Source organism: Heterodontus francisci, chromosome 7, assembly GCF_036365525.1.
Source record: "Heterodontus francisci isolate sHetFra1 chromosome 7, sHetFra1.hap1, whole genome shotgun sequence".
Taxonomy (NCBI): domain Eukaryota; kingdom Metazoa; phylum Chordata; class Chondrichthyes; order Heterodontiformes; family Heterodontidae; genus Heterodontus; species Heterodontus francisci.
The window spans coordinates 12,648,327-12,660,290 of record NC_090377.1 but is presented as its reverse complement, the minus strand read 5'-3'; the positions used below and the strand labels follow the sequence as shown (position 1 = coordinate 12,660,290).

Genomic DNA, 11,964 nt, shown 5'->3' with positions numbered 1-11,964 from the left:
CTGTCTCATTACACATTATCAGGTCTAAAATAGCCTGTTTCTGGTTGGTTCCACAATATATTGCTCCAAGAAACTGCCCTAATGTCTATGAACACATCCTCAAGGCTACTTTTGCAAATTTGATTTGTCCAATCTTTCTGAAGATTAAAAATCACCCATGGTTATTGCAGTACCTTTCTTACAAGCTTCACTTCAGAATGAGGATCAATAAATCACAACTCAATGTATAATATTATTTCAGTTTAATTCAGTTTTAAACAAAACTAGATGTCACATTTAAATCAAGAATGGGAACAAAAGAGCCATGATTTAACAGTTCAGCATTCATCATCATCATCATCTGCTACACTTTCAGTTCCAACCTCTTCATAATCTTTCTCCAAGGCTGCCATGTCTTCACGGGCCTCCGAGAACTCCCCTTCCTCCATCCCCTCACCCACATACCAATGCACAAAGGCACGCTTGGCATACATCAGATCAAATTTGTGATTGAGGCGAGCCCAGGCTTCAGCAATGGCTGTGGTGTTGCTCAGCATACACACAGCACGCTGCACCTTGGCCAGGTCCCCACCAGGTACCACAGTGGGAGGCTGGTAGTTGATGCCAACCTTAAAACCAGTTGGGCACCAATCAACAAACTGGATGGAACGCCTGGTCTTGATGGTTGCAATGGCAGCATTGACATCTTTTGGCACCACATCACCCCGATACAGTAAGCAACAAGCCATGTATTTGCCACGGCGAGGGTCACACTTGACCATCTGGTTGCCCGGCTCAAAGCAAGAGTTGGTGATCTCGGCCACTGACAATTGCTCGTGGTAAGCTCTCTCAGCTGAGATCACAGGAGCGTACGTCACCAGAGGGAAATGGATACGAGGATACGGCACCAAGTTTGTTTGGAATTCTACCAAGTCTACATTCAGTGCTCCATCAAAACGGAGAGATGCTGTGATTGACGACACAATTTGGCCAATCAGCCTGTTTAGGTTGACGTAGCCTGGACGCTCAACGCCAAGATTCTTTTGGCAGATGTCATAGATGGCTTCATTGTCTACCATGAAGGAACAATCCGTATGTTCCAGTGTGGTGTGCGTGGTCAGAATGGAATTGTAGGGTTCGACCACAGCTGTGGAGATCCTTGGAGCCGGGTAGATGGAAAATTCCAGCTTGGACTTCTTGCCGTAGTCAAGAGAGAGACGTTCCATCAACAGGGAGGTGAATCCGGAACCAGTGCCACCTCCAAAGCTATGAAACACCAGGAAGCCTTGAAGACCTGTGCACTGGTCACTCTGGGGGGGCAAAAAACACAAAGGCAGCAAGGTATTAACAACATAGTTTAGTTTAAAGAGAGTCATATCCCATTGTGAATCAAAAATCACACAATAGGAGGCTATTTAGACCAATTTGCACTTGCTGACTCTTTTGAAAAAGCTATATCATTAGCCCCACTTCAGCCACCTGTCCCCACCTACACCCTGCAAATTCTTACTTTTTATCCAATGCCCTTTTGAAAGTTATTGCATGTGCTTTTGTTTTCACTGGCCTTCAGACAGTGCTTTGTAAATCATAACTTAACCAAGTTTAAGAAATGCATTTCCCGCCCCCCCCCCCCCCCACCGCTGGCTTTTTGCCAAATTTAAAATCTGTTCTCTGGTTCTGGGCGGCACAGTGGCGCAATAGTTAGCACCGCAGCCTCACAGCTCCAGCAACCCGGGTTCAATTCTGAGTACTGCCTCTGTGGAGTTTGCAAGTTCTCCCTGTGTCTGCGTGGGTTTCCGCCGCGTGCTCCGGTTTCCTCCCACAGCCAAAGACCTGCAGGTTGATAGGTAAATTGGCCATTGTAAGTTGCCCCTAGTGTAGGTAGGTGGTGGGGATGTGGTAGGGAATATGGGATTAATGTAGGATTAGTATAAATGGGTGGTTGCTGGTCGGCACAGACTTGGTGGGCTGAAGGGCCTGTTTCAGTGCTGTATCTGTAAATAAAAATAAAATAATGACTCTCCTGCCAGTGAAAACAGTTCACATTATTTACTGTCAAAACCTTTCATAATTTTGAACACCTCTAATTAATCTCCCCTTAATCTTCTCTGCTTTAAGGAGAACAATCCCAGCTTCTCCAGTCTCTCCATATAACTGAAGTTCCTCATCTCTAGCATCATTCTAGTAAATCCCATCCGCACCCTCTCCAAAGCCTTAACATCCTTCCTAAAGTGCAGAATTGAACACAATACTCCAGCTGAGGCCTAACCAGTGTTTTATAAAAGATTTAGAATAACTTCCTTGTTTTTTTACTCTATGCCTCTATTTATAAAGCCAAGGATCCCATATACTTTGATTTTAACAACAACAAAAAAATCTATACACAACATACAGATTGCCGATAAAATCAACATGGTTGGCTGTAATAGGAAAAGACGTAGCAGTGCAAGAGTTCTACATCTTGCCCACTTCCTGGAAGAAGGTTTCAGACAAATCCAAGTAGGTATTGCTAAGTCCTTACAATTACCGGGCTACATAAACACTGGATCGATGCCCCCTTGGGCCCTCTGCATAATGGCCCCAAGAGCTACAACTGCTCAGTTGCTCCTGATAACCAAGTCATCCATTCAAACTCCTCCCCAACTATAAAAGCCACCAAGTAAGGTAGAGACAGGATTCTGGAGAGTTGGAATTTCTAAAGGCCGAACAAGGAAGATAATCCTCATTTAAGTCATTCAATCATCCCTCACATATTGTAAAAGTTGTACCAAAGTGGGAATGATTCCAGCAGAAGGCCCGAACTGAATCACAACAACGAGGCCATTCAACCCATTATGCCCGTGCCTCTTTGAAATAGCTATCTAATTAGTCCCACTCCCCCGCCCCCACCCATTCCCCATAGCCCTACAAAACTGTCCCTCAAGTATTTATCCAATTCCCTTTTGAAAGTTACTATTGAATCGTCTTCCACCGCCCTTTCAGACAGTGCGTTCCAGATCACAACAACTCACTGTGTGAAAAACTCAATCACCCCCTCCTCCCTCTGATTCTTTTGCCAAAGATCTTAATGCATGCCCTCTGGTTACAACCCCTCTATCCCTGGAAGTAGTTTCGCTTTATTTAATCCAAGCCCCTTGAAATTTTGAACACTTCTGTTAAATCTCGCCATGACCTCCTCTAGTCTAAATAACAGTGCCTCAATCCCTGCTGTCGCCAGGGTGTTCTCCAAGAACAAAGCAGAGTTCTATCTGGCTCATGTGCAAGGAAAATATGGCATAAAGCTGCCTTACGGATACAATTAGTAGATACAGAGCCAAGGAACCCAGGGAAGGTGGTGGTGTGGGACGAGCATGGTCTTCCACTTGGACATTTACCCACTTAAAACTACTTTGTAGCTTGGTGTAGTGTCCCAATGCAATTGCAAGTGCTATAAATCTCAAGCATTATTGCTTCTTATAAACTGGGCTGCACGAGGTCCCCATACAGGGACTTTGCTGAAATTTGGCAACTTTTTTCCCCAGATTAGCTTTAAAGCCTTAGAAACCAAAGGAGTGGTCATTGAATTTGCTATTAAACTCTTCCAAGGAATGAGAAGATAGCAAAGCACAATCATTAAGTACTTGGGCAATAATCAAGTACTTTGAATTCCCTCCCTAAACCTCACTGCCTCTCCTCCTTCAAGATGCTCCTTAAAATTTACCTCGTCAACCATCCCATCAACTCTGTGTGGCACAGTGTCAAATTTTGTCTGATAACGCTCCTGTGAAACGCCTCGGGAAGTTTTATTATGTTAAAGGCGCTATACAAGTGCAAATTGTTGATGTTAAGAACAGCCACATTCTAAAAAATGGCACTGGGTTTTGAAAACTTTAGGTGGATTGCAGACTGGGGGGTGGGTGGGGAGGGGGGGGGGATGGGAAGAGGGGGAAAACAACTTGCTGCAGCAGAGGATTTATGCCCTAGAATTAAGGCTGCACAAGTTATATACATGAATAATGAGACAGAAAAAGGCCCTGTAGTCCATCCTGTCAAAAATAAACTGGTAACATTGGCTAACGTTGGACACCAAATAAAAGGAGATTAGTCAGAAAGGCAAGATGTGATGTCTAACTAATTTGAGTGAAGGAGTTTGTTCAAGTTTACTTGGTCTGAAGAATTAAAATTGCCACATTGAACAGACAGGATAGCAGGTAGAAATTCTCTGAGTTCTGGAAAGTACCTCTTGATAAGCTAGGCTGTTTCACTGTTAGTAGATATAACAAAATTGTCACTTTTGAGCAGGTAATTCGATTGACAGAATTGACCTGAGGGGCTGAATGGACTACTCCTGTTCCCACATTACTGCAATAAGTATGGCTTCCCTGGATTCTGGTATTATGCAGATTTCGAGGTTTTTGGACTTTGATGTGACGCGGATCCTGAGATCGGGGGTTAGGTGCAATGTAGGAGAAGGTTGCTCCAGGAAGATAGGGCATAATGGTTGGTACTTCCTACCAACACCCGTACCTTGATTGTGTCCATCCATAAATAAAATAATGAACGTGGACCCCTACCAGTTTGCGGATTCGTTCCAAAACCTGGTCAATGATCTGTGCACCAATGCAATAGCGGCCACGGGCGTAGTTGTTGGCAGCATCTTCCTTCCCAGTGATGAGCTGTTCAGGGTGGTACAGCTGGTGATAGGTACCAGTACGGATCTCATCTGCAAAAATATAGAGCAAAACTTGCACCACTTTCGTCTCAAGTCATCAAAAGGACAAGTCAACAATTTAGAGTAAAGGATTTTATAATAGGGATCACTATGCATTTTAATAAAGTAGCTCAATAAATTAGATGAGACTTACATTTTTATATTGCCTTTCATGACCTCAGGATGGCCTAAAATGCTTTACAGCCAACAAGAGAATCTAACCATCACTCCTCGACATTCAATGGCATTACCATCGCTGAATTTCCCACTAACATCCTGGGGGTTACCACTGACCAGAAACCGAACTGGACTAGCCACATAAAAACTGTGGCTACAAGAAAAAGTCAGAGACTGGGAATTCTGTAGCACGTGTACGGTGTCAAGGTTTGCAGATGACACTAAGATGAGTGGCAGAGCAAAGAGTGCAGATGACTGTGAAACTTTGCAGAGGAACATAGATACATTGAGTGAGTGGGCAGAGGTCTGGCAGATGGAATACAATGTTAATAAATGTGAAGTCATTCATTTCGGTAGGAGTAACAGTAAAAAGGATTATTACTTGAATGGTGAAAAGTTGCAGCATGCTGCTATGCAGAGGGACCTGGGTGTCCTTGTACATGAATCGCAGAAGGTTGGTCTGCAGGTACAGCAAGTAATTAGGAAGGCAAATGGAATTTTGTCTTTCATTGCTAAAGGGATTGAGTTTAAAAGCAGAGAGGTTATGTTGCAGCTGTATAAGGTACTGGTGAGCCCTCACCTGGAGTACTGTGTGCAGTTTTGGTCTCCTTACTTGAGAAAGGATGTACTGGCACTGGAGAGGGTGCAGAGGAGGTTCACTAGGTTGATTCCGGAGTTGAGGGGGTTGGCTTATGAGGAGAGACTGAGTAGATTGGGATTATATTCATTGGAATTCAGAAGAATGAGGGGGGGATCTTATAGAAACATATAAAATTATGAAGGGAATAGATAAGATACAAGTAGAGAGGATGTTTCCACTGGCAGGTGAAGCTAGGACAAGAGGGCATAGCCTCAAGATTAGAGGGAGCAGATTGAGGACTGAATTAAGAAGGAACTTCTTCACCCAGAGGGTTGTTAATCTATGGAATTCCTTGCCCAGTGAAGTAGTTGACGCTTCTTCAGTAAATGTTTTTAAAGCTAAGGTAGATATCTTTTTGAACAATAAAAGGAATTAAAGGATACGGTGAGAACGTGGGTAAGCGGATCTGAGTCCACGAAAAGATCAGCCATGATCTTATTGAATGGCGGAGCAGGCTCGAGGGGCCGGACGGCCTACTCCTGCTCCTAGTTCTTATGAAGTAACTCCTATCTCCCCAAAGCCTGCCCACCATCTACAAGGCCCAAGTCAGGAGTGTGATGGAATACTCTTCACTTGCCTGGATGTGTGCAGCTCCAACAATACTCAGCAAGCTCGACACCATCCAGGACAAAACAGCCTGCTGGATTGGCACCCCATCCAACACCTTCAACATTCACTTCCTCCACCACCGGCACACAGTGGCAGTAGTGTGTACCATCTACAAGATGCACTGCAGCAATTCACCAAACCTTCTTTGATTGACAGCACCTTCCAAACCCACGACCTCTACCACCTAGAAGACCAAGGGCTGCAGACACATGGGAACCTCACCATCTGCGAGTTCTCCTCCAAGCTACACACCACCCTGACTTGGAACTATATCACCGTTCCTTCACTGTCACCAGGTCAAAATCCTGAAACACCCTCCCTAATAGCACTGTGGGTATACCCACACCAGATTGACGGCAGCGGTTCAAGAAGATAGCTCACCACCACCTTCTCAAGGGCAATTAGGGATGGGCAATAAATGCTGGCCTTGCCAACGATGCCTACATTCCATGAAACGAATAATAAAAAAAATTTAAGTGTAGTCACTGTTACAATGTAGGAAACATGGCAACAACAGCCAGTGTGTACAAAGCAATCTCGCACAAATAACAACGTGACAAATGGCCAGATCACCTGCTTTAGTGATGCTCTTTGAAAACAGTAACAAGCGATCTTTTACATCCACCTGAGAGGGCGGACGGAGTCTTGCTTTAAATGTGTCATCCTAAAGACAGCACCTTGGACAGTGCAGCACTCCCTCAGTCATAGAGTGGTGTGTCAGCCTAGATTTTGTGCTCAAGTCTCTCATGTGGAACAATTTTCACTTATTGCTAGGTTAAAAGGAGCAATATAAAAACAGCAAGGCACCCCAGCATGTAATCAGACAAAAAAATTGACACCAAGCTAAAGCAGGTGACCAAATACTTCGTCAAAAGAGGCAGGTTTTAAGGAACTTCAGATCTAGGCCAGCAGTCTAGTGCCCTTCAGCTGAAACTTTAAAACACCACATCTACCTGTTCAGAACCCAATGATATTCAGAAAAGCTAATATTTCCTCCAACAGTCACCAAGCTAGAACAAATCCACATTCATTCATCCACAAAATGGCAGCATCATTTTCCCACAGAACAGAAACTACACTTTAAAGCATGCACATTTGCCATAAGACTATATATAAGGATTTACCAGTTTTCCACTCCAGCCTAACAACCCTCCCCACATCTCCCCCCAAAAAGTTCAGAGCCGAGTTTTAATGCACCAATCTCTAAGTAATGAGTAGAATTTTATGTCAAGTCCATAGCATTGGTGGGAACCCACCTCCCAAACTGCCTGCTGTAGAAGAGCATTACTGGCTGGTCTGATGGGTGCTGACTCCCTCGATACCTGCAAGAGGGAGCTGGATTGGTTACCCAACTGGGGCAGAGGTCAGAATATATAGATAGCAAGTGTTCTTTATAGATAACACCTGGTCTGTGTAATCTCCTGGACTAATTTGACCACTTGAGGGGGGGTTGGAGAGGAATTTAAATTTTTAACTCTTCTCTTCCTTCCCCCTCCCTCCACACTACAAACGCCCCCCCCCCCCCCTCCCCCACCTGTCATCTCTTCCCAGGCTACAGGATGGAAGTAGAAGTAGCGTTTAGTCATGATAGTCTAACTTTGCATGTAGGCAGGCTTGATTTACCGGTTTGTCTTTTACTGACTGTCAATTTCATAGGACAACTCCAAGAATCAGTCAAGAAATTGAGTAGATGAGGCGTATATTCCCAGAAGTTTCGAAGGAGGAGAGGTGATAATTGAAACATGTAACATTTTTAAGAGGCTTGATAGGGTAGATGCCGAGAAAATGTTTCCCCTGTTGGGGAATCTAGAACACAGGATCACAGTCTCAGAATAAAGAGTTGGCCATTTAGGACTGAGATGAGGAGAAATTTCTTCACTTAAAGGGTTGTGAAACTTCGGAATTCTCTGCCCCAGAGAGCTGCAGGTGATCAGCTGTTGAGTATATTCAAGATAGAGGTCGATAGGTTTTTGTACACTAAAGGAATCAAGGGATTATGGGATAGGGCAGGAAATGTGGAGTTGTTGATCGTATTGAATAATATTTTATGTGCTCATATCTCACTAGGGAACAAAACAGAAGGGCTATTTCAAATTCATTACAGCCATCCTTGATCCCTCTGCCAATATTAACCGTTGAGGGATGGAAAATTATAACCTTGATTGAATCCCATTATTTCACAAAGCGCTCAAAAACATTTTAGAGAAACTTCAACGAATTATTCCACATTTGTAGACTCGGGTGCGATCATTACCAATCACAGATGGTTCCAAGTCCACAAAAACAGCCCTGGGCACATGTTTTCCAGCTCCCGTCTCACAGAAAAAGGTGTTGAAGCAATTATCCACCCCTCCGGTGCTTCTGCCATCAGATCTGTGTCCATCAGGCTGGATGCCATGCTCCAGACAGTACAGCTCCCAGCAGGCATTGCCCATCTGGACACCAGCCTGGCCAACATGGATGGAGATACATTCACGCTGCCAAGAGGAAAAAAATAAAGTTAGCGTGATAACACTGCGAAAGTAAAAAAAAGTTTTTTTTGTTACTTTTGAATTATGGTATTCATGTCTAGAAACACCAGGCATTAAAAGTTGAAGAGAGTCACAAGAACACAAGAAATAAGAGCAGTAGTATACCATATGGCCTGTTGAGGGTACTCTGCCATTCAATATGATCATGGCTGATCTTGGGCTTCAATTCTACTTTTCCACCTGCTCTCCATATCCCTCGATTCCCTGAGACACCAAAAATCTGTCTATCCCAGCCTTAAATATATTCAACGATGGAGCATCTGGGGTAGAGAATTCCAAAGATCCACAACACTTTGAGTGAAGAAATTTCTTCTCACCTGTCCTATATGACGGTCTCCTTATCCTCAGACTGTGGTTTAGATTCTCCAGACAGTGGCAATAACCTCTCAGTGTTTACCCTCTCAAGCCCCTTTCAGAATCTTGTATGTTTCAATGAGATCAACTCTCATGCTTCTAAACCCCAGAGAGTATAGGCCGAATTTATTCAGTGTATCATGGGACAACCCTCTCATCCTAGGGACCAAACTAATGAAGCTTCACCGTACTGCCTCCTATGCAAGTATAGAGACCAAAACTGCACATATGTGTGGTCTCACCAAAGCCCTGTACAATTGCAGCAAGACTTCTTTATTCTTGTACTCCAATCCCTTGCAATAAAGGCAACATGCGATTTGCCTTCCTAATTGCTTGCTCTGCCTGCATACTAACTTTGTGTTTCTTGTACTGGTACACCCAAGTCTTTCTGAACATTTACAAGTTTCACACCTTTTAAAAAAATTCTGCTTTTCTATTCTTAGGAAAGTGAATAACCTCACACTTCCCCACGTTATTCTCCATCTGCCACCTTGTTGCCCACTTAACTTGTCTATATCTCTTTGCAGCCTCTATGCCCTCCTCACAGCTTGCATTTCCACCTACCATTGTAGCAGCAAACTTAGATACATTACTCTCTGTCTCTTCATCGAAGTCATTAATATAGATTGAAAATTGCTAAGGCCCCAGTACTAATTGTTGTGGCACTCTACTAGTCTCAGCCTAACAACTTGAAAATGCCACATTTATGCCTACGTTTTGCTTCCTGTCCATTAACCAATCCTCTATCCATGCTAATATATTAACCCTAATTCCATGAGCCCTTATCTTGCCTATTAACCTTTTGTGTGGCACCTTATCAAATGCCTTTTGGGAATGCAGATATGCTACATCTACTGGTTCCCCTTTATCTACCCTACTAGTTACATCCTCATAAAACTCTAATAAATTTGTCAAACACGGTTTTGTAAAACCATATTGACTTTGCCTGATCATACTATGATTTTCTAAGTGTATTGCTAAGACGTCCTTAATAGATTCCTGCACTTTCCCAATGGCTGATGTCAGGCTACCTAGCATGTAGTTCACAATTTATCCCTCCCTCCTTTCTTGTTACATTTGCTGACTTCCAATCTGCTGGGAGCTTTCCAGGATCAAGGGGATTTTGGAAAATCATAGCCAGCGCATCCACTCTGCAGCTATCTCTTTTAAAACCCTAGGATGTAGCCCGTCAGGTCCTGGGGCTTTGTCAGATTTTAGTCTCTTGGAGCTTTTCCAATACTTTTTCTCTACTGATACTAAATTACCTTAATTTCCTCACTCTCTTTAACCCCCAGGTTACCCTTCATTTCTGGTATGCAACTTGTGTCTTTTATGCAAACAAAACATATTCGTCCAATGTCTCTGCCATTTCCTCATTCCCCATAGTAATTTCACCTGTCTCTGCTTCAGAGGGAAAGCTACTCTCTTTATATACTTGTAAAAGCTCAATCTGTTTTTATGTTCCTGGCTAGTTTACTCTCATCCTATTTTTTCCCTTTTTGTCAACTTTTTGGTGGCCCTTTTCTGGTTTCTAAAACACTCCCAATACTCAGTCTTACTACTATTCCTTGGAACATTAAAAGTCGCAGGGCATTTTTCCCCAAAGAGGAGTGTTAGGCTCCAACAACTTACATTTACATAGCACCTTTAACAGAATAAAATCTTCCCAAGGTGCTTCACAGAAGCGACCAAACAAAATTTGGCACTGAACCACAGTAAGGAGCAATGACCAAAAGCTTGGTTTTTTAAAAGGCACAGGTTTTAAAGGAGCATCTTTAAAAAAGGAGAGGGATGGAGAGGTTTATGAAGGGAATTACAGGGCTTGGGGCCCAGGCAGCTGAAGGTGCAGTGCTGAAAATGAGAGATGCACAAGAATCCAGAGTAGGATGAGTGCAGAGGTCTTAGATGGTTGTCGGGTAAATAAGTAGCTCTGTCCTGTGTATAGTTGTTAACTGTTTAATAAACCTGTTCGAGATCTTCAATCAACATGAACTCCAGCAACATAATATAAAGCTTCAATTGCAGGGTCCACGTTCAATTTTTTAGTCAATCTCAGGATGAGGTCATCTCGAGGACCATGCTGAGTATGAACCCAATGTGTTTGGTGTAACTCACTATATACAAACTGAAGAATGTCAGTCTTAATGCTGAATATAATTTAATACTGCTACAATGATTTGTCTTCAACTATCTCTAAGCCCCTAAATGAACTAGTTCCCAGTGTTCCATTTGGAAGCGTAGGCAAGCTCAGGATGCAAGTTCTTCCATTACTCAAGTTAGGTGCAGAGTACAAAAGTCAGTGCCCTTTAAATTGTTTAAGAATTTTCCAGGCCATGTAGGTGCATTCAATGAAACATGGGCCACATGCAAAAGGTTGTGCACATTAATTTTCATACATCTCTGGTAAGCACAAAAAAACTCAGAGGTCAAAACTCCCAGGGCAGGACTGAGGGAGCGCTGCACCGTCGGAGGGGCAGGACTGAGGGAGCGCTGCACCGTCGGAGGGGCAGGACTGAGGGAGCGCTGCACCGTCGGAGGGGCAGGACTGAGGGAGCGCTGCACCGTATCTTTCAGATGAGATGTTAAGCCAAGGCCTCGTCTGCCAACTCAGGTGGACATAAAAGATCCCATGGCCATTATTTCACGGAGCCGGGGGTGGGGGGGGGGGGGGGAGGGGGGAGGGGAAAGAGTCCTCGCCCTGTGTCCTGGCCAATATTTATCCCTGAACCAACATCACAAACAGATCATCTGGTCATTATCACGTTTCTGCTTGTGGGAACTTGCTGTGTGCAAATTGGCTGCCGTGTTTGATTAGTAACTACACTTCAAAAATACTATATTGGCTGCAAAGGACTTTGCAACGTCCTAAGATTATGAAAAGTGTTAAATAAATGCAAGTTCTTTCTAAGCCAATTTTAGCATTGGCTAAATAAAGCCACATCGCTACCCTATCTCAAATCACTAGTATTTAGAATTAGAATATT

At 43.6% G+C, this 11,964-nt stretch overlaps 1 protein-coding gene across 1 annotated transcript; it reads right to left on the bottom strand.

Moving 5' to 3' along the window:
- Positions 1 to 317: 317 nt before the first annotated feature.
- On the bottom strand, positions 318 to 10,287 carry LOC137372367 (tubulin alpha-4A chain-like). Its single transcript, XM_068036257.1, has 4 exons — positions 10,246 to 10,287; positions 8,350 to 8,572; positions 4,533 to 4,681; positions 318 to 1,289 (listed from the first exon to the last, which is right to left on the bottom strand). The coding sequence occupies exons 1-4, from the start codon at positions 10,285 to 10,287 to the stop codon at positions 318 to 320; spliced, it is 1,386 nt and encodes a 461-aa protein (XP_067892358.1).
- Positions 10,288 to 11,964: the final 1,677 nt, after the last annotated feature.

Bases quoted from the DNA above. Each gene is read 5' to 3' on its own strand.
- LOC137372367 (XM_068036257.1), bottom strand. From the start codon at position 10,287: ATGAAGGGTAACCTGGGGGTTAAAGAGAGTGAGGAAATTAAG. The intron at 4,682-8,349 runs GTAATGATCGCA...ATATTTTTGCAG, and splicing joins CTTGGAACCATCTGTGATTG to ATGAGATCCGTACTGGTACC. The intron at 1,290-4,532 runs GTAGGGGTCCAC...TTGCCCCCCCAG, and splicing joins TGGAACGAATCCGCAAACTG to AGTGACCAGTGCACAGGTCT.